Genomic DNA, 23,546 nt, shown 5'->3' on the forward strand with positions numbered 1-23,546 from the left:
GCAACTTTTAACACCCATACATTTAAACCAGTGAAACTGTTACTTAAATCACTAACTTGCATCCGTAATTACTGAGGGAAGCTAAAAGGATGCAAGTTAAACTGTTTTAAGTGCATCTACATTAGGGGCTTGCACCAGCTTACCTACACCAATTTAGGTCTTGAATCGATTTAGTTGATAAGGAATCAACTTCAGTTTGGTTGGTAAAAGCACTCAAAACTGAAATAAGAGCGCCTATGCAAGGGAGACTGACATTCAAGCAATCTTCACATATCCAGAGCCAGCAGCTGGTGCAACATTTCAGTGGTCTCTGAAATATTGCTGGTGTACTGAGCATGTATCGCCTACGATATTGTGCTGCTGAACTGTGAACTTTGCCTCGTTTGGATTTCTCTACTTTGTTTCCTGGTCTATAAACCCCATTATTGCTAAATTGAAATCTCAGCAGTTCTGATTTGTATCAGGGGTACCCCTTGCATATGCCAAGCAGCCTTCTGATCTCTCCTAAGCATTTTCATGCCAAAAAACTCTACAACGCTCTTGGCCAGATATAGTCTATTAATTTAAACCAGAGTCCCAGTTTGACCTCTGTTTTGGGAGGCTACATCAGATGGCCCAGGGGCCTGTATCAGGAATATGTAAACCTTTTCTTTCAAGTTTATGGCTAAAGCTAGGAATGAAGAGGTCACAATATAAAACGTGTTGCTAAACCACTGCTTGAAAACTGGCAGTGTCATACCTGACTTCGGTCATTATGGGAGTGAGCTTTGAACTGCTTCTATACTGCCAGGCCTGCTGGAGAAGCAAGCCTGACTGATTAAAGGACTCAGAGGCATAGCAGGAAACTGAATGCTGAGCCAAAACTGGAACCCCCTCCCCGCCCAATGTGGAAGCCATGAAAAGATTCCCTACCTTCCTACTGAAACAGAACCAGAAAGGGGGCACTCCTAGATGCTGGGAGGTGGTGTTGTGGGAATAAGACATCGGCTTGTCTGGATCCTTTACTTTGTTAATAAGGTGAGGATCCCTAGAAGGGGCAAACTCTTCTGAAATGAAATTCTGTCCAGAACACCCTGGGGCAGCCATTTGCTTTCTTTCAAATTGAAATTATACTTTATTTTGTAAAATTTACAAAAGTTTACACAGATCGTGTTTATCTTTCCATCATTGTACGTTTGACTGTGACTGGTCAGAAGCTAGTGGTCCTTGTTAATACAAATAAACTATGTACCATTAAAAGAAATAACTGTCCAACTAAGTCTGAATTTTAGGTACCAAGAAAGTGGTAAGGGAAAGGGGCATTTCTTATTTCCATGAGGCCCTGCTACCCTCCAGCAAATTCCCAATATAAGCTGTTGTATACAATAGGTTGAATTTACCTTCCAATGTAGGGAAAACTGCAAAACACTGAACAAGGGGAAAAGATAAAAACAAGATAAATGGTACATAAAATGTTAATACAGTATCTATTCTGCTACAGACCTCTTAGCCTGCAATGTGTAAAACTACAGGTGAACAATACACTAGAACTAGTGCTTTGGGCCCAACCACTTAATAAAAGGAAAGGCCAAAAAGGTACAATTAATTTAACAAAATGACATGACTAAGACCCACATTGTCTCTAAGCCTCTGCACCCCATGTTATCAAATTTTAAATGAAAGGGTAACAGACAAGTTATAGCTCAAATAGATTTAAAATCAGAAGATACAGCAATGCAGTAAGGGGGCTGAAACAATTTTTTTATTGGGTATAGGCTCTTCCCCCCCCCCCCCCAAAACCCTAAGTCTGCATCAGTCAGTGGCTGCAACAACCTTGGGGCAAGAGGCATACTCTCCGTAAATCAGTGGAACAGTCAGGTTGGCTCCCACAGAAGCACAAAGCATCCCATTGACAGGGTTTGCTGACTGAGCAGAAGAAAAAAAAAAAAAAACCTCATGCCAGTAGCTAGCAATAGGAAGGCATGCCACCAGCTAACTTACTACAGTCAGGAACACTTTCATGATCACTATCCCAAATTCATCTGGACATGTATTTACTAAGTCTGTCCTCTGAGGAAATGTCCTGGTGTCAAGACAGATCCCTAAACAAATGGGTTTCCATCGCAAGTGACTCTCAGATACTGGCACCCACAAGTATTTCTTGATGCGGAATAAAAATAAAAATTAGATCAGTGTAGCAGCATCCAATTCACTCCACCTCCCGATGGCAGCTGGATCATGTGGCAGGAAGCCACACTTTCTGGGTGCTGACAATATCGTTCAGTTTCCCCTTAATCTTCAGGAAGTGCCTCTTGAACTCCAACCCATCGCCCTAGGTAATAAAAACAAAACTATTTTGGGGACTGCATGCATGTGCAAACAGACAGACAAGAAAGGAATGGGAATGTTGTAACGCCTGCCTATCTGAGGGACACTGGGACCTATTCTAGAGATTTTATTTTTTTCCTTTACAAGTTTTGTGTTCATTGTTTAGAATTAGTTCTCAAGAAATGCTGCCATCTCCTCTATTGTTATATGCATGGTATTACTTTTATAACCTTTTACAAAAAAAGTGTCTATTCTATTTGCCACTTTGAGACAGTAGTTGTGGATTTTCTCCACTTAGGGTGCAGCAGAAATTCCCCTGAACCCATGTTTAAGTCTTAAAAATATTTTAATTTTATTTATCTTTCAAGAAGGGAAATATATGACATGGCAAAAAGAGTTCCCACCTCTACTATTATGCTCTTAACAGCTTGGCCCAATCATGACCTAATCCATTTCATAGACTTATTTTTCATGAACACATTTATAATACTCTCCCTCCAAATGCATTGACAAGTGTTTTCTATAGAAACAAAACTATCAAGGATCTTTAACACAGCAAGCAAATCAACTTATTACTGTTAATTGTCACTGGCAGAGGCAGAAGCTGGAGTTCTCTGTCTCACCTGCAGCAGACTATTCTGCACCATCTGCCTAGATATGAAAAGCACCTTTAATATTAGGTCAGGCCCGTTTCACAGAATCACAGATGTGTAGAACTGGAACAACCTCAAGAGGTCATCTAGTCCAGTCCCCTGCACTCAAGACAGAATGCTTAACTTTTTCCCAGAAAGCTATTATGATCCATTACATTCAGATCTCTCTTAGTTTGATACTATGGGCCAAATTTATGGCAGCCCCTGCATACTACGCTAGGGACAAGACACAGGGAGTCCCATGCACACCAACAGCCATAATAAAGTTACAGTGTTGGCAGACAGTCCAGCTATAGCCTGCCGAGCTCCAAGAGAGGTTGTCTGAGTGTGGGCATGCTCTCTTTCCCACTACAGTAGGTATTGGCAGAGCTGAATGGGGAGAGAGAATAAGGCTACTACACCTTTAAGGGCTTGATCCTCCTTTCACTGGAGTTCATAACTCTATTTCCCCACTGATTTCCATGAAAGCAGGATCAGGCTAGCCCAGCGTACTCCCCCAGTGCCTAGAAGTCATTATACTTTAGATAATTACAATTTCTTCTCCCATAGTACTTGGCACTCCAGGAGCTTGCTCTCTCACTAGCTCTCCACACTTATTAACTGGAAGGAGGGATTTCCAGACAGTGAGAGTTAGTAGCTTTTGCACTGCATGGGGCATTCAGTACCACAGCCCTTGTTTCAGGCATCAGTGAAAAAGTAATGTTTCCAACTCCAATATTGTAGGTTCTCTCTTCAGGTAGACACAATATGCCCATGCAAAAATGCCTTCTCCTCAGGCTTGTCATCTTATCCCACTTGCACATGTAGCTTTATCATATGGAAGCTGATCCAGTTTGCTTCTAACATCCACCCCTCTCTCTAATGCTAAAGTCTGTTGGCTTATTTTGCATACCTTAGACAGGCGGAAATCCACCAAAATCTTGTCCTCCATTTCTACCAGGTTCACCTTGAAAATCAGTTTATTATTCCTTCTGTCAGTAGTTGATATGGTGACCTTGAAGGCAAATGGGAGAACATTTTTTATGAGAACGGCAGATTTCACATGCTACTAGCACTATATTCACAGTATACTAGGAACTACACTAAGGGAGTCTGACTAGAGATCTCATTTACAGGTCTTGTGTTGGTTCAGAAAATGCTACATCTGACAAAGATATTTTTATAGATTTGCCAAATGGAATCAGAAGCATTAATTTGTTTAATTCCATGGACTGTACCTGGTTTGTGCAGCTTTTCTTCCAGACATAGCCCATCTTCTCACAAACCTCCTTCAAACTATTATAGGAGCGGTCAGCATCCAGCTTTGTAAAGAAACGGGTCATTCTCTTCACCAAGCGTTGCCATGGGTTCTGCAGTTTAGAGATATGGTTTCCACAGATAACCAACTACGTTTCTGGGCTGAAAGTTTTGATACTGCCCCCCCCCCAATTTACTTGGCTTTAAAATTAGGATAATGTATCTGTATTGGTGCAAACTGCATCTTTACAGTCTAGCAGCCAAAGAACAAATTGCCAAGCTGCTGTGAACAAAGATGAATGAATATAGCATTTCCAAATATTACCTGTGATGAGCCTGGGGTGCCAAGTAACTGACTATTAACTAGCATGTGCTCAGGACATGCTGGCTGGGAGAAGCTGATCCCTTGCACTAGTTTGTTGATATTGGTTGGACTGCTGTCCCACAGGGAAATGCCAGTGCGAGGTTCTGGCTGAGAAGTGGAGTAGCTCACTTTTTCCTCACTGAAACATGAAAACATAATTAGTTACGTTAATAATAAAGTGCATCATAGTAATGTTACACTTCTCTGCTGACTTTGCCAGATTACACTAGGGGTTCCCAAACTTTTTGCCTGACTGAGCACAATTTTGAGACTGGTTTCAGAGTAGCAGCTGTGCTAGACTGTATTCGCAAAAAGAAAAGGAGTACTTGTGGCACCTTAGAGACTAACAAATTTATTTGAGCATAAGCTTTCGTGAGCTACAGCTCACTTCATCGGATGCATTCAGTGGAGACTGTTTTCTGTGACCCCAGACAACAACATAGCAACCAAGGAATCCAAAGAATTTACACATTAAGTATCCTATTTAGTGCTCTCATGTGATACATGGGCTTGCATGTTGTGACAGCTCCCCAAAGTCTGGTGGCATGGTAGAAATTGCACATCTAATCTCTGACATGACATCAACGGTAGCTCAATATCGCAGAGACTTGATGGACACAAGTGTGCTGAATACAACTTCGCACAAATGTGCGCTTGTGAATGGCACCATCAACTTCAAGGCAAGCGTTGAGAGTGCAGGATATTCATTCTGGACAATGAACCACAACTCTGGCAGAGAAAGTTGAGCAAGAAGGTTCCTTGCAAGAATCGACTGCAGGAAATTTTGATGACCTGTTCGATTTCAGTTGCTGGCAAATCCATGGCATCAGGCTTGCACTGAAAGGGGTTTTGCACCCAATCATACTTTGTAATGTCCAAGTCAGGGAAAAAGGATGCAAACTATTCCTCCAGCCAACTAAGATGCTCAGCCATCACCTGCACTGGAGGCTGAATAGCTGGTCAGCCAGGAATTTGCAAGTTTCAGAAAGGATTCATAGTTTGTCTTTTATAGATTATTCTTCCAGAAAACAATTTTCTTCATGAATGAATCCTGTGATTCAATCATTCAGTTGAAGGATGTGGGTGTTCTTTCCTTGCAGATCTGTATTCAATTCATTCAGATTCCCAAATATGTCTGTGACATAGGCAAGAAGGCACATTTTCCATTAGCCACAAAGAAAAAAAAACAATGAATTCACTTTTTGCAGACCATTACATAGGCATGCAAATCATGCAACTCATCTCAGTTAAGAGAACCGTTCTAGTACTTTTCTTCTCAAGTGCCAACGAGCTTCAGTGTGGACCAACACATCATGATCATTGCAGTTTTGCAAATAGATGCGCGCAGAGAGGCTGGATCTTGATGTAGATCACAATAGATGAGACCTGCTGCAAAATGTCACCTAGCTCTGGACACAGATCTTTAGATGCCAGCTGCTCTCTGTGAATCATGCAGTGAGTCCACACAGGAGACTGAGCAACTTCATTTACATTGGTACACAGACCTGCTTTGTGGCCCGTCATAGACAACGCTCCATCTGTGCAAAAACTCACCATTGTGATATCACAGTACATTTTGTCTTGCATGTAGCCACGTAGCACATTGAACATTCCTTGTGCTGTCTCGTGTCCGAGAGAGAGAACAGAATGTCTTCGAGAACCACAGCCTCCCACGTGTATTTCACAAAAGCCAGGACATATGCATCACAACCTTCAGTGCTCTCATCAACTTGCAGAGCAAAAGCAGTTGTGTTTTTCAGACACTCCACTAACATGTTTTCTTTATCTGCTGCTAATGCTTCAATCCTTTGCTTTACCCTGTTGCTGGAGAGGGAGATGGCTTTGAGTTTGCCTCAGGCCATGTCTACACTTACAAGCTCACAGCAGCACAGTTGTACTACACCTGTGCTGCTGTAAGATCGCTCGCATAGCCACGTTATGCCAACAGGAAGGAGCTTTACTGTCAACATAATAAAACTGGATCTATGAGCGGCAGTAGCTATGTTGGTGGGAGAGTGTCTCCTGCCCACACAGCGTTGTGCACACGAGCGCTTACGCCAGCAAATCTTGCGTCATTCAGGGCTGTGTTTTTTTTCCCACACCCCTCAACACCAAAATTTTGCCAACGTAAGTGCTAGTGAAGACATGGCCTCAGTTTCCCCACACATTATATTCACCGTATTAACTACAGCTGGCAAAATCAAAGTCTCTCCAATTGTGAGGTTTCTTGGCCTGTGCAGTGTGGTCACTAACTTCAAATGATGACTTTTGAGCTTGGTCAGATATGGACTTGACTCCCCTGAATAGCAATGATTGATGCGAAAGTTCTTTTTTCCAGCACTGGAAAAATGACCTTGATTTTCCCTGTGTTCTTTGCAAAACGTTTCCAAGCTTTGTTTAGAATCATAGAATCATAGAATATCAGGGTTGGAAGGGACCCCAGAAGGTCATCTAGTCCAACCCCCTGCTCAAAGCAGGACCAAGTCCCAGTTAAATCATCCCAGCCAGGGCTTTGTCAAGCCTGACCTTAAAAACCTCTAAGGAAGGAGATTCTACCACCTCCCTAGGTAACGCATTCCAGTGTTTCACCACCCTCTTAGTGAAAAAGTTTTTCCTAATATCTTTAGGTTTATTAGGGATCATGCTTTCACTTAACACTGTGTGACATAGTGGACATTTAGCTTTTCTTCATTCTTGACCAAAACACTGGTGAAGCCATAATCAAAGCAAACCTCATCATATTTGCAAGTACATTTCTTGAACTCTTGTTTTTCGTTCATTACTGCATCACTTGACTCACTGCTGGAGGTTGAAGCAGATGCTCTGTAAAAATGAGTCCACTGTGCCTTTTATCACAAATCAGAAAGAGGAAGTCACTGTTAAGCAAATGAGCCCAGGATGGAGGAAAGCCCTGTGTGGTGATAGTAGGGCAGCACAGAGACAGGGACTTGCAATGAATCTTTACCGAGTGCCAACAGGGTACTCAAAAAAAGATATGAGCCCTTAAGGCGCTTATAAGCCACTGCAAATTCCCATCTCAGAAGAGGATAGCACAGGCTCCTACCAGCTCATGCAGAGAGGATGTTTTGTTGATAAGGCTGCACAGATAAGGATCTTCTAGATTCAAGTCCCTCAGCTGGATGCTTGCACAGCTGGATGGTGCAAATGGCCAAACTGCCGTCCGCATGGCCAATGTGTCCGGACCTGCTCCACAAATGCCATTTTGATCTACAAAATGGTGGCCTCCACACAACATGACCTCGTACACACCATTCTGGCACAGTGTTTGTGGCGCACGTCTGGATACATCTGTGGTCAGACAGCATAATCTCACAGGCTATATCTGGCCTCTGGGACCCATGACCCCATCTGCTGATAGCCCACATTTCGGGAACTGTTGGACTACATACACATATATACACATATATTTAAAACAGCAATTTGCATTATAGCACTTATATTAAAAGACCCACTTTACAACGTTTAGTCACCTCCGCAGTCTTAATGGGTGCGGACAGATCTGAATACTGAGTATGTTTTGCACTAATTAGTGGAACATTCATCAGGTGGAAACTATTAAGGATCCCCCTCCCCATGATGTTTTAATATACTCTAGGAATTTGGGGGAAGTTCTATGTGCTGTGGTATATGGGAGATTAGACAAAGGCCCTTCTGGCGTTTGAATCTATAAATACAGAGTATGGGGAGAAGAGCTGTCAGATTACCACTCCGTTTTCACATAAGAGGGAAATTTGGATAAAATACAACAGGAAGGGTATAATTCTGAAGCCACCTTAACTAAGCTATAGGTTTTCAAGTAAAAGCTTTCAGGTAAAGAAGTGTGTGGGGTTAGAAAGTGAGGCTATAATCATCTTTTAGGGTATGGCGGGGAAGGGAACCCTGAATCACATGTAGCAGAGAAGAATGTAATTATACATATCCCAATCTGAATAGCACTGTGGTGTAAAAAACAGGCATCTAGAAACAAAAGGTGATATCAGGCTTGAGTCCATTGTGTATTAGTCACTGAAAACAACAAAAAACACAAGCATATAGCATTCTGACCTGTGTGCACTTTTCATTGGCGAAAAGTCCATATCGGACCGAATGTGCTTAGAAAAGCCACCTGGTGAGTCTGAAAGACCCCCTGAGGAGACACGAGCCCGCTTTACACCTAACAGAAGAAGATAAATCACACAATCAGGGGTCAGAAAGTCATCCTAAGGGTCACCTGGGGTTTAAAGCATTTGGAATTAGGCTGAGCTCCCCCATTAAAAATACATAGCTCTTGCATAGGTTGGTCTTTGAATCACACAGATCACTGTCTTTGTTTATTTTTTCCATTTGTGTTCCAGTACCTGCAACATTTGAAACTATGATGGCAAACATCACTGAACAGCAATCTCAATAGCTGATTAACTAGCATAGCCACAAGGGTAAAAATCCTTAAGACATTAGCGTTTTCAAAAACATCATTTAAGGGGCAGAAAAATCCTGCCCCTATAGGAATACCATGAGAAATTATAACTACTTTTTTCATCCAAAACAGTAACATCTCACTAGAAAAGACAGGAACTATAATGCCTTAAGCCTATGCTGGTTGTGCTGATCCTTCTCTCTTTATGGTTGTGTCCACAGGGAAAAAAATGCTTTGCAAATTCCCAAGATCTCATCCTGAAGACAACTGTTCCCCACTCTTCGTTAAGGGCAGACCCCTTCCATGGGGTGCTGATAGCACTCAGCACCGTCTCCTATGATACTGTGTGACAGTCAGTTATAAGAGCATCATTAGACAGAGCTAACATGCCCACATATGTAAGTCTTCCAGGCCAGATGATGACATTATAGCACTTATATGAGAAGACCCAAGGTTAATGAGGTAACACAAATATCACACTTGATATCAAACATGCATATGAAAGTCTTAAAACCAATACTCCACAGTGTACATTATTGATACTTCACTCACAGAGCAGGGAAGTTGGGAAGGAGACATATATCCAGAGGACGAATTAAGGTAGTTTGCACACTTCAGCTGTGAATTTCCAGGATTTAAGTTGTTTGAGTTTCTTGTAAATTTAACCTTACCTCTAAATTTCTTGCTTTTAGAGTAGTTTCTGGTAACTATAACGTTCCATGGTTTTTACCCCAACATATGCTCTCAACCTTTACTTAAGCTATTTGTCTATGTTGTACAAAGCACTTAAAGGCATTTACCTTTTTTCATAGGTTTGTTGTACCATCTGTCCTTTTTAATGTCTGCAATGGTAACCCTTGCCGTGGGGCTCTCAGTTAGTACTTTGTGGAGCAAAGCTAGAGAGAAACATTACATTCATAGGAAGAAACAATGAATTAACTACCATACATCCTGATTCCTAGATCTCTATATATCATGTTTTCCACAGGTCATTACATTTCAAAATGATACTTCAATTCCATCCCCAAATCCTAGAGTTTATCAATCCTAACCAGATCAAATCCACATTTTGATCACTCATAAATTAACACCAAGTTAAGGTAAACTCATAGCTGGGAGGCCTAAAAGAAGACCCAAGTTTTGTATAGATTTGTGACTGTGTACCAAAGTCCACTGTGTTCCACATGGGCTGCAGCCAGTGTACAGAGCCTTTGAAATAAGAAACTTGCTATAGCTGATCTCAAATCCACCTTTGTGAAGGCTTTCTAGCAGATTTCTATAGGCCTGTTTACTTACAAGAATCATCTTGGGCAAGAACAGCGTAGGAGAGTACCCCAAACAAATCTAATACCCTGGGTTTTAGGTCACTTAGCAAAGAGAGAGATATTAGCAACACTTCAGCCCTCAGACTTTCCAGGATCAGGAAGAAATATAGTGACCAAAGAGACTGGGGTAGGGGTTAAATTTGATCGGCTCAGACCTACCAAGTGACCTTAAGCTCATTACTCAAAAATAATAAAACATAGCCTAGTTGTATACGTCTTCATTGACAGGACTTCTGCCCATTCCCTTGGGAAATAATTTCCCATCTAACAGATCTCAGGCCCCAATTCTTTACTAGCTTGTGAAGTCATTACAGCTGTGCAAAGTAGGTATGAAATAGTACCAGATAAGAATGACAGATCTTTACATGTGCTTTGCACAGCTAAGTGACTGCACAAGCAATGAGGAGGCAGGCCCCATATCTTTAGAAGTCTATCTGAATAGTCTCTTCCTGTTGCCATCGCTGCTATGTCAACCAGGTGTCTCCTACCAGTCTCGCTTAAGAACACCCCCCCGCCTCCCCATTTTCAAGTAGCTCCCTAAAGGTTTTTTACAAGTGACAGATCATGTGACATCGTGAGTCTATGGTAGAATCTAGCCTTTAGACAGAATGATTTTTGAACACAGACATGCATAACTCCAGCACTTTATTCCCATAGACACATCACCGTCCTACTCAAATACATAAAAATCAGCCAGCCATTCCACTGACAACTTACCTAATGGTGCAGAATCAATCTTCTTCCAAGGTGGAAGATATGTTTTCTTTTCCTTCCAGTCACAGTATTCTTGACAACTGTCGCTAGGCTGGTCCCATGGCAATTCTGCAAGTATAAAAAGCCAGGTACCAAATCATTTTTATGCCTCTGAACACAAGTTTAAGGATTACAAATTTAGGATGGCTGAGGAAAGAGTGAAAGACATGTAAAGAGCACTGCCATGAAACTAAATGGATTTCAATGTGTGGAAAAGGGAAAAAAATGGTCCATCCTGATTGTGGTTACAAGTTATAGAAGTGCCAGGTTAAATCTGAAAGTCATTGCATTGCTCCAAACTAGTTACATATGTAATGACATCATCTGTTTAGAAAATATCCTGACCTCAAACTGGTGAGTCAGTGGCTACACAGTGAACAGAGAACCTCTGAGCAACACCAAACCTTGGTAAATTCTTCTCTAACAGCAAGGTTAGTGAGAAGGCAGACTCGGCTAACAGCACTAATCCTGTACAACGTGCATTAGCAAAGCATGGCAAGGTTCTGGCTAACGCCTTCAGAAGGATCACTACAACACTGACTGCCTCCTTGCAGTGGTGAGAGGAACTCCCTGTTCAACATCATGATTGGATATTTCTACATCCCTTGTCAAAAAGGTGGTTTAATAAATTGTATTTGCTTTGAACTGTAGGTAATGATCAGTGGGTCAGGGAAGCATCCAGTGCCGAGAGAGCACCCCAGCATTGGGACACCCTAGCCCCTGCCCTAAGTGACCACAACAAGGTTGGGAGTCAAGCCCCCCAGAAGTCCTGGGCCCAGCCTTGTCGGACTCTGCCACACAGGAAAATGGAGGAGAGTCCTTGAGGTCAGGCAGGCCTCTGGGTAAAGGAAGCGGGAATGAGGACTCAGATCCTTTCGCTAGCCCATTTCACCAGGGTAATTTATAAGCCAGAAAAGTTCTCCACAATAGAGGGACCATTCCCTCGCTTATATATACCAGTGGTTCTCAATCTGCAGCCTGCTTGCAGCCCAATCAGCACACAGCTGCAGCCCATGTGACATCCTCAGGGCCATACAGGTACTATATATATTTTATTATATGAGCTCTGCATCCACACAAAAGAGAGCTACATATGCAGCCCACAATGGTAAATACTAAATGCCATATACTATAGCTGCCACAGAACAAGATGGTCCATGGCAGATGACCCCTATGAGAATCTATTAAAAAAAAAAAAAGCTGACCACAATATGAAAGTTTGAGAAAATATTTAAAATACACCATTTACTTTACCCACCAAGACCGCCTCCATGATTTGGGATCAACTCTTTAAATCTAGGTAGGTTATGAGCATTTGTACTGCAATCCTAAATCACTGTGAAGCTGCAGTAAATATGCATGTTATAAAATAGTTTGTGGAGTGAGAAGTAATTGACCAACTCCTACCTCCTGCCAACATAGCAGTAAGTACTATCCCACATGACCAAACGTCACTGGCTCTGCATGGAATTCTTTTCTCTTTAACAGTTCTGGGGCAACATATGGGAGAGTGCCACACATCTTGTTTAACAGTCGCTCACGACCATTGTGTTTAAATACAGTCGCTAAACCAAAGTCAGAGATTTTGAGATTATCTAAACAAACAAAAGAAAAAAAAGTCATTAAGTATATTGTGTAACAAGGTATTTTCATCTTCTCAACTAGAAGACTATTATATTACGTTAAAGCTAGATAAAACCAGAGATAAGCACATTTACACTCACTCTAAGGTCCCCTTTACATTGCGAGTGCAGCATAAAGGGGCCTTATAAAAGTGAAAAATCAGGCCCTTATGACTTTTCTCTTGTTTCAGATCATAGGCATTTATACAATTGATCTGAAGTTTGAACCTGACTTGGATTCAAGGAGCACATGAGTTTGATTCAAAGAGAGATGGAGGGTACAGAAAAACCTCTAAGACAATTTGTGAAGAGATATTCTCTCCTTAAAGAACAGTCATGTTAGAAATCATTTAAAAAAATACATATTTATTACTAACACTGGCTTTGATTATTAAACTGAAAGTTTTAACAAATCTAGATTACTTTCACCATATCCCGATATTTAGTGTTTTGGTTTTCCTCTCAGCTTTAACAAAACACATCAGTCCATTTCACTAGGCTGTTTCAGATTCTCATGCACTAGTACCATGCTATTATTTTGGTTCTGAACACTGTTTTAAAAAACAAGTTCAAATAAAAAGTTTGTTCATACAGTCATGGAAACATTGGTATTGGTCTTTAGATTTATAAGAACAAGCTTTAACAAAACTTAAGTTTTATTCAAGCGTGTTCCTTTAAAGGCCACTGTGCAGAGACCCAGAATAACTTGCTCTAGAATACGCTGATAGTCTATTTACTCAGGATAAGGGAATGAATACAAGCCCTGACAGCACAAATCTGCTTACTGCATTTGGTTATTCTTAATGTAGCAGGACACCACTAAGCTCTAGGAGTATTTTCAGACTCACGGGTGATGGTGTTTCTTTCTTCCCTATATTCTCAATGACCAAGAATTTAAGAGAATATGAAGTCAAAAGTTTTTATACTTACCTCTTTCATCTAGGAGTAGATTCTCAGGCTTAATATCCCTGTGAGTTATTCCTATACTGTGAAGATACACCTGAACAAATAAATAAAAGGTTTCAATACCATGTTTGTTTAATTTTAACTGGAAAAAAGGAGCTTGAAATAAATGCATAAAGTAGGACACTACCACGCCAGCCATAAGCTGATGGAAAAACTTCTGTGCATCTGGTTCAGGCATTCCTATATCAGGCTCTGTAAAAAGTAATTCAGAACTACATACCAAAATACTTTTCTTCCATCATAAAGAAAATATGAAAGGAGACTCTGCACTATGTTTTTGTAACTATTTTACAAGTTTCCTGGATACTCTGCACAAACTTATTTTTCACCTGCTTGACACAGTAACTATAGGCAATGCAAAAGTGTAATGAAGGTTATTGAGTTACACTGCCGAGTCGCATCTATTTAATCTAAACTGAAATGTAACTTTTTTTGACATCTTCCCAAAGCACCATGGGGAAAATGCTAAGGTTCTCTTTAAATCTTATACCATCAAAACACTAGGGCCCAGATCCTGCAAGCTGCTCTACACCAACGACCCCTTGGCCCAAGATGTAGTCCCACTGTAGTCTATTTTCCACTTCCTAGGGCAATTCGTTGCCTCCGAACTCTAGTCTAGAGCCCTGGGGCGGGACTAGTGTAAAGCCCTGCAGCGGGACCAGCATCCCGCAGGTCCTTCAAGACCCACTGCCATAATAGCAAGAGTGGTTGGAGCGCGATTAAGAATAGTTCCACACAGGGCTCTACCTCCAGTCCTCTCCAGTAATGCCAATAGCTTCTCCACTTAAAAAGCTAATAAAATGAGGCTAGTTTAATATTAAGATGCACACTGAAAAGAGAACCAGGAGTTTATGATGTTAGAAGAAAGCTTCTCTACATAAATACTGAAAATTCCTGTATTTATTGCAGATCATACTACTGCACAATATGTACTGTTAAAACTTGTAACAGAACATTCCTTGTACAGCTCTACTTCAGAAGCAGTTTCACATTCCAATGGGAGAAAAAAAAAAAACAGATTAAAGAAAAATGGCAGATACATCTTATGTACCAAACTGCTCTTTGTGGTTGGAAATACTGATTAAACTTCCAACGGATAGATATCTACTTATGCAAAATATTTTGTTTTAAAAAAAGCTTCAGAAGGATTTTTTTTGTTGTGCAGATTACTCTATTCGATCTGTGCAATTTGAGTCTTCAATACTCCAGCTTTTCTTCTCTTACTTGGTTAGTGATTTACAAGCAGAAACTTCTCTAAATCACACTTAAAACAGCACAATCTCTGAAGTTAAACTGATTCTGAAATATAACATCTTCCCAATTACATTAAATCCAGAAGACATTAGTTAAAAGATTTATTAGTCCTTTTCAATAAAAAACTATGTCACCATTGACTTGTAGGCAAGCAATTTTTTACAAAATCAAATGACAAGAAAAATTTTAAGGATTTTGTGCCTTGCGCTGCTACCGTTATGATGTATAGATTACATCAAAATACTCTCTTTTTAAAAGTGTTATCTATATTAGAAATATCCTGTCTGACTATCCTCATTTTTCTGGAGGACTCTGGCACAGATGAAAGAGCCTGAACACCAGAGCAGGCTTGTAAAGTTTGCCCAACACCTATGCTAGTCCAAGGGTCTAAGCGTACCAGCCATGGTGAATAATAGCCTGTGCTGCCACTTCCCCTACAATTTTAAGGAGTAAAACAGTTGTGTACTACTATATTTAATAGCTTTTTAAAATAAAGTAACTCCCTAGATCTTTTGCATTTATTATACCTTCTTTAATTCCTGACTTCATTCCATTTCTCTCTTTTCCTATAAGACATTTCTTCTTACATTGTCCTCAGGGTAGTTTCATCTAAGTGCCACAGAATCAAGTCTTCTAGCCACAGCTGTATAAGAAAACTGCGATCCCAGTGTGCAAGGGCACACAAGTGAGAAAACCAGCCCCCAATGGCGCACTTCCACTTCCCAACTTCCTTGCTGACATGAGGAGTTGCCGCCAACACTTCTCATGTTTATGATTGCTTTTGTGTTCTCCTTAGCAAATACCAATATTTGTTACCTACATACTGCTCAGAGTTTTCCCCAACCAGCAGCTGAGTGAAACTGACCTTTCTTTTCAGTTTCACTGCTGCATGGTAGGATCTGAATAGCAGCAGTTAAAAACTGACAAACTAGTCAGTTTTTACTCTGCTTCAGCTTGATAAACCTACAAACAGCAACAGAGGCAGTAGTGCTCTGGCTACAGACTTTGAAAAATACTACGCCTCAGTCCACAATGTTCATGATCAGAACATTAGTTTGTAGTCATAAGAGTTAGATTTTTATTATTTTTTTAAATGAAAGCTTAGATTCCATAGAAATTGAAAGCATGGCCTGGGAAAACTTCATTCTTGGATTTTCTCAAGCTCCTCACGCAAGTTATTTATTTGTTTAAATTAAATTATCTTACTTGTGAAAAACGATGGCTGACAATAGTCTTGTAACAGAAGTTCTACTAGGATTACTGCTATCATAGTGAGCATAAACACAGTCACGAACAGAAACTCTTGCAGATTTCAATGGCTACCTTCTCAGGGTGCATGGCACTTCCATTAGCACTAAATAGAACTGTACACTGGAAGGGGAAATACATTACATATTGATTTTCAATCTGGTAACCACTGGAATGCAAGTCTGTACACATTAAATTTTCCAGCCCATTATCATTGTTGCTCTCGAACCAGTTTTTCCCCCTAAATTTTATTTAACCTATAGCATTAAATATGTAGAATTTCTGAATTGTTAGGACCATGCTAAGTGAAGCAAGGTGGTATAGTGAGCTGAGCAAAGGTTTGAAACGTGGGAACTCTACTTCTAGCCATGGCTTAATCACTGACTCACAATGTGCAGAAGCACAGCCACCTGCAAAGCCAGCCACTCCTAGACACTTTCCCTCTAAGATCAGTAGCACTGGAAGAGTAGAGTAAGGAATCCCTCCGGTCTTATAAGACAACTAGGTGTTCTAATAGAGTCTGTGCAACCACCACTGGAGTTGCCTCAGACCCTCCCTGCCCCAAGAGGTTCTGTACCTATTCGGTCAAAGAGCTCTCCCCCGCTGCAGTACTCGAGGAAGAGGTACTGAATACTGCCTTCTCTACGATGTCCATAGAACTTCACAATGTTCTCATGATTTAACATCTTATTAATGCAGATCTCTTTTTTTATGTTCTCTGGACAGTCCACAGCACGTTTCATGTCAACTATTTTTACTGCAACAGCTTCTTCTGTGCGTCTGTTCACAGCAAGCTGAACTCTGAAGAGAAGGAGGGGAAAAGCAAGGTAACAAGGGATGAAGCAGGTAGTGCACTATGAACCTTGGAATGCACAGCTAGCTTGCATGTTTAACACTATGATCCATATACTCAATGGAAGTTAGGCACCCAATTCCCACTTAAACCAATGGGAGTTAGGCACCTAACATCTTTAAGGACCGGGGCTTGAGACACTATGGTGATGGGTGCTAGAGAGAAATCCCCAATATAGATATGTAGTGGTCTAGCCTGAAGCTTAAGATGCCCCACCCTTTATTTACATAAGAGTTTCACCCTACTCCCTGTCAAAGCATAGGGAGCATGGGCAGCTTTATCGATCAGGTGTTAGTGTGAGGTCTACCCCCCGTCTGAATTTACATACCCCATCTCAATATGTTGTTAAAAATAGCCCTGACAGATGAAAAGTGCCAAAAACAAACTCAACAGACCCACATGTCCATATTCCTAAACAATTAATTACATGCCTGGACACATAGAAGGCTTACAGCTGTTCAAGTTGTAAAAATTTTGATAAGCATTTGAAATTTGTGGTCTCCATAAATTATATGGAAGAAATTCCAGCTCTGGTGTAAATGGATGCAGCCATACGGAGTTCAATAGAGTTGCATTTGCTTACATCTATGAGTTTCACCGAAGTGTCATGCCTGAGCTTTAAAAACATCCACATAAAGCTAGTTTTGAAATTGCCAATGATCACAAAAGTCATGATATTTAAATTAATTCTGACATTTGTTTAAGAAGTTGCAGCATATCCCTAATTATGACTTATATAAAAGGAAGAGAAAACAAGATTAGTAGTGACATAAATTAACTCAGATTGCATCATAAACATATTGTATGCCACAGTACATGGTAGATACAATATACAGTACATAAAGAGAACATAATGGCAATATCAGAATATAATACTGTGTGTCAGACGTGGGTCAGATGATGGGGGTCAGACGATGGGGTGGGTGATGGGGTGGGGCGATGGGGGTCAGACAATGGGGGTGATGGGGGCCGGGCAAAGGGGTGGGCGATGGGGCGGGGCAGTGGGGGTCAGACGATGGGGGGCTGGGCGATGGGGGGGAGGCAGTGTGGGTGAAGGGGGTGAGGCGATGGGGTGGGTGATGGAGGCCGGGCAATGGGTGTGAGTGATAGGGAGGGCGGTGCAATGGGGGTCAGACGATGGCGGGTGATGGGGGCCAGGGGGGAGACGATGGGGTGGGTGATAAGGCAGGGCAACGGGGGTTAGATGATGGTGGCGATGGGGGCCGGGCGATGGGGGTGATGGGGGCCAGGCGGTGGTGAGGCGATGGGCGGCCCGGGCGATGGGGGTCAGACGATGGAGTGGGTGATGGGGCGGGGCGGTGGGGTTCAGATGATGGGGGCCGGGCGATGGGATGGGTGATGGGGCGGGGCGATGAGGGTCAGACGATGGGGGTGATGGGGGCCGGGCAAAGGGGTGGGCGATGGGGCGGGGCAGTGGGGGTCAGACGATGGGGGCGATGGGGCCGGGCAGTGGGGGTGAGGCGATGGGGCCGGGCGATGGCGCCGAGCGATGGGGCCGGGCGATGGGGGGGAGGCAGTGTGGGCGGTGGGGCCGGGCGGTGGGGGTGAGGCGATGGGGCCGGGCGATGGGGGGGAGGCAGTGTGGGCGGTGGGGCCGGGCGGTGGGGGTCAGACGATGGGGGCGATGGGGCCGGGCGATGGGGGGGAGGCGATGGGGCCGGGCGATGGGGGGGAGGCGGTGTGGGCGGTGGGGCCGGGCGGTGGGGGGGAGGCGGTGGGGCCGGGCGGTGGGGGGGGAGGCGATGGGGCCGGGCGGGGGGGGAGGCGGTGTGGGCGGTGGGGCCGGGCGATGGGGGGGAGGCGGTGGGGCCGGGCGATGGGGGGGAGGCAGTGTGGGCGGTGGGCCGGGCGGTGGGGGGGCAGAGGTGGGCGGTGGGGCCGGGCGAGGGGGGGAGGCAGTGTGGGCGGTGGGGCCGGGCGGTGGGGGGGAGGCGGTGTGGGCGGTGGGGCCGGGCGGTGGGGGGGAGGCGGTGGGGCCGGGCGGTGGGGGGGAGGCAGTGTGGGCGGTGGGGCCGGGCGGTGGGGGGGAGGCGGTGGGGCCGGGCGGTGGGGGGGAGGCAGTGTGGGCGGTGGGGCCGGGCGGTGTCTTTTATTGGACCAACTTCTGCTGGGGCGAGAGAGCCCCCGGGGCGCCCCGCCGCCGTGCGGCAGCTTTTCCGCCCCCTCAGGCTGGCGGGCAGCGGAGGCGCAGGGCCCGGCTCGCTGGGCCCGGCTCGCTCGGCCCCGCCCCCGCAGGGCCCCTTCAGGCTCGCGGCAGGGCGCCCGCGCCCCGCCGTACTCACTCTCCGTAGGCGCCCTCGCCCAGGGTCTGCACCAGGTCCCAGTCCTCCCACGAAGGGCAACGGCCATGGCAGACCGCTGCCCTGCAGCCGGGAGACAGCGGGGCGGGCGGGGGGCCGGGGGACGTGACGCGACGCGACCCGGCCCGAGCCGCTCGCCTGCTGCCCGCCCCGCTCCTGCGGCCTCCGCGACTTTCCCGCCCTCCGCGCGCGGCAGGGGCCGGGGAGCCGCTCGCCCCGCCCCGCCCCGCCCGAGGATCGGCCCCGCCCCCGCAGCGACCCCGCCCCTGCCCGTCAGCGCCGGGGGCCTCCCCGTCCGCCTGCGAGTTGACCGTGGGTCGAGAGCGGAGATGGGGGGCAAGGACCCCTGGTTCTTCCCAGGCAGGGGAGCGAGGCCTGGGGGTGGGGGATGGGGGCAGGACTCCTGGGTTCTTTCCAAGCAGGGGAGCAAGGCCTGGGGGTGGGGGATGGGGGGCAGGACCCCTGGGTTCTTTCCCAGGCAGGGGAGCGAGGCCTGGGGGTGGGGGATGGGGGGCAGGACTCCTGGGTTCTTTCCCAGGCAGGGGAGCGAGGCCTGGGGGTGGGGGATGGGGGGCAGGACCCCTGGGTTCTTTCCCAGGCAGGGGAGCGAGGCCTGGGGGTGAGGGTGGGGGCAGGACCCCTGGGTTCTTTCCCAGGCAGGGGAGCGAGCCTGGGGTGAGGGATGGGGGGCAGGACCCCTGGGTTCTTTCCCAGGCAGGGGAGCGAGGCCTGGGGGTGGGGGGTGGGGGGGCAGGACTCCTGGGTTCTTTCCCAGGCAGGGGAGCGAGGCCTGGGGGTGGGGGATGGGGGGCAGGACCCCTGGGTTCTTTCCCAGGCAGGGGAGCGAGGCCTGGGGGTGGGGGGCAGGACTCCTGGGTTCTTTCCCAGGCACGGGAGCGAGGCCTGGGGGTGAGGGATGGGGGCAGGACCCCTGGGTTCTTTCCCAGGCAGGGGAGCGAGGCCTGGGGCTGGGGGATGGGGGGCAGGACCCCTGGGTTCTTTCCCAGGCAGGGGAGCGAGGCCTGGGGGTGGGGGGCAGGACGCCTGGGTTCTTTCCCAGGCAGGGGAGCGAGGCCTGGGGGTGGGGGATGGGGGGCAGGACCCCTGGGTTCTTTCCCAGGCAGGGGAGCGAGGCCTGGGGGTGGGGGGCAGGACTCCTGGGTTCTTTCCCAGGCAGGGGAGCGAGGCCTGGGGGTGGGGGGCAGGACTCCTGGGTTCTTTCCCAGGCAGGGGAGTGAGGCCTGGGGGTGGGGGATGGGGGCAGGACCCTGGGTTCTTTCCCAGGTAGGGGAGCGAGGCCTGGGGGGGGGGGCAGGACTCCTGGGTTCTTTCCCAGGCAGGGGAGCGAGGCCTGGGGGTGAGGGATGGGGGGCAGGACGCCTGGGTTCTTTCCTCACTCTGCCTCTAACTCACCTCTCTGCCCCCATCCCCGCGTCCCTGTTTACAAAGTGATGCTGACGCCCATGGCCAGGGGCTGAACTCATCGATGTCTGTGAAGCGCCTTGGAGGAGGAGGCTGGAGCTCGAAGCTGCTGGCAGAGAGACACTGGATCCTGGCAGAGGCTGGGACAGCAAGTGCTTAGGTGGGAAGCAGGAGATGCCTCTGGTGAGTTAGATGGAAGCACCTTCCTTCAGCCTGTCTGGCCGTTGGGAGGCAAAGCACAGAAGCTCTAACCCTGCACATGCTTCCGTGGACATAAGTTAATTTGTGGACGGGAAAAATGTACCAGGTACTTGTCTGGATGCCACTCTAGGTAGAAGCCAGCTCTCCTGAGGGTAAATCTGGTTACCTCCTCCAAAAAGAAGCATCCTGGCAACCGAACTGATGCCATTCTGCTAAATAAATATGCAGAGACCAGGCAGGAGTGCCTACACTGAAGCACTACAGTGGTGCAGATTGCAGCTGTGCCCATGTAGCATTTAAAGTGTAGACAAGCCCATGCTTGACCCTGACCCCTAACTGAGGGATGGCTGGTGAGGGAGGGAGGAAGAGTTTAAGCAGCATTAACAAAGGAAAGTCTTACTGCTGTTCTTTGTTTAGTGATAACTTTCTCCGGCAAGGGCCAGGGCTGAGGGAATCTCTGCAACAAGAGTGGCTGGAAATAACATTTCTATTGAAATGGAAGCAGTAATTTTCCACTGGAAAGCTGTGAAATAATGTTGAGAAAGCTCCTTACATTGTACAATCCCAGGGTTCAGCCCCACCACTTCATTTATTTTGGATTTACAGTGGTGTCAATTAGAAACCGCCCAGGTGGGTTTACTGCCTTGCCTCCTGGCCCCTTTATTCCGTTACATTAATTTGACAGTTACAGGATCTCCCCAGTTATGGAGAGGTTCATTCTACTGCCCAATTTTATCTTGGGCCCTCTGGTGAAAGAATTTTCCTTGAGTTCACATTTGTTTTCATTAGCCTCCTTATTACAACTTTTCCTCTTAAAGGCACTGGACAGATAAAATGCAAATCAATCCTACGTTCTTTCAGCATGTCTTTTTAAAGAGTACTCTGAAATTAGTGCCTTATGTACATTGTTTTATCTATTGTCCCCTCATAGATATACTAGAGGCCCTAAACACAACAGATTGGTGTTATGGGAGGGGTTGGGATCATTACTGGAGAAGGTTTGGGGTTTTTTTTCAGCTAATATATATTAAGATTAGAAACCTATTTTAGCAACCAGTGGGTAAAGGAGTGCGAATTGCATCCTGGACGTAGAACATTGAAGAGATCAGGGATTTCCTGATGACACCATTACCTGCTGTGCCTTCAACAACAGAGCAGGTGCCATCTTTCCCTACTAGTTATGCAACACCTGCCCAGCTTATCAGTGAAAATTAGGCTAAAGATCCAGCTCAGTATCCATAGTGGGCTGTTAGTTTCTCATTATTTTTGTTTTGCAAAATAGGTTTCATTGACGAATCTTGTGTCACAACCACCCTAGATCTTCTGATTTAGAGTATCTCAGCTACCTAAAAAGCAGATGCGACTTTACCACAGCTTCCCCTAAGATCAACAAGACTTCCACAGAGAATTACTCATGTTTAGAAAAAATTACATAACTTTCAATGCAGTAAAAAATGATTAGATGTTTCACCATTCAGTACAAATAAAGCCACTTCCCCCCAGGTTAAAATATCCCATGGTATTTCCTGGTTTTTAGCTATATTAGCTGCAGTCAGATTTAGGTATTAACTCTATTTTCTCAGTTGGCTTGAGGATCCAAGGTGGCCATCAGTTGTTGTACACCCATTTGGCTGCTGTATGCTCTAGAGCAGCTTTTTTCAACCTTCTGGATACCAAGGACCAGCTTGCTGCCTTCCTAAACTATGTCAAGGAGATCTCAGGGACCACCACTGGCCCACAAACTGGTCATTGGAGAAATGCTCTAGCTTGGTGCAGTAACATAAGTTCAGTCTCATTTTCAGAGACTCCAAAGCCAGAAGGGACCACTGTGATCATCTAGCTTGACCTCCTGTAGAACAGATCATAGAAATCACCCAAAATAATTTCTCAAGATCTTTCAGAAAACCATCCAATTTTGACTTAAAAATGGTCAACAATGGAGAATCCATCACCACCCTTGGTAAATTGTTCTAATGGTTAATTACTTTCACCATTAAAAATTTACACCTTATTTCTAGTCTGAATTGGTCTAGCTTCAACTTTCAGCCATTGGATCGTATTATATCTTTCTCTGCTAAACTGAAGAGCCTATTCTTAAATGTAAAAAGAAAAAGAGTACTTGTGGCACCTTAGAGACTAACAAATCTAAGGTGCCACAAGTAGTCCTTTTCTTTTTGCGAATACAGACTAACACGGCTGCTACTCTGAAACCTATTCTTAAATGTGTTCCCCATCTAGAAACTTATAGACCAGGGGTAGCTAACTGTGGCACGCAAGCCCCATGCAGCTCTTTTACCATTAAAAGTGCAGCTTGCAAGTCCCCCACATGTCCCCATTCTCCATCTACTGGGGGAGGGGGGAAGAAAGGAGAGAGCTCAGGACCTCTGCCTTGCAGTGCGGAGGTGTAGGGGCTTCTGTCCAGCAGGGAGGGGGATCTTGGTGCTGCTGGGGCTTGGCGCTTCAACAGGGGTGGAGCTGAAGCCGGTATGCCCTGGCTGTCAAACTTCGAAGAGTGTTGTATGCAGCTCGGAGAGCTAGTAAGTTTGGCCACCCCTATTAAACTGCATTCAAGTCACCTCTTAACTTTGCCTCTCTTTTTAGCTT

The 23,546-nt window shown here is 45.4% G+C and overlaps 1 protein-coding gene across 1 annotated transcript; it reads right to left on the reverse strand.

Moving 5' to 3' along the window:
* Window positions 1-1,085: 1,085 nt before the first annotated feature.
* CHEK1 (checkpoint kinase 1) lies at window positions 1,086-19,488 on the reverse strand. The gene is given in 13 exon segments (XM_038380887.2): window positions 1,086-2,311; window positions 3,853-3,954; window positions 4,178-4,309; window positions 4,522-4,699; window positions 8,626-8,734; window positions 9,778-9,873; window positions 11,020-11,124; window positions 12,463-12,510; window positions 12,513-12,650; window positions 13,608-13,677; window positions 13,771-13,835; window positions 16,723-16,946; window positions 19,302-19,488. Coding segments are annotated over 12 exon segments (1,305 nt in total). The 5' UTR covers window positions 16,889-16,946; window positions 19,302-19,488; the 3' UTR covers window positions 1,086-2,215.
* Between the last annotated feature and the right edge of the window lie 4,058 nt (window positions 19,489-23,546).

This window comes from Dermochelys coriacea, chromosome 22 (assembly GCF_009764565.3).
Source record: "Dermochelys coriacea isolate rDerCor1 chromosome 22, rDerCor1.pri.v4, whole genome shotgun sequence".
Lineage (NCBI taxonomy): Eukaryota > Metazoa > Chordata > Testudines > Dermochelyidae > Dermochelys > Dermochelys coriacea.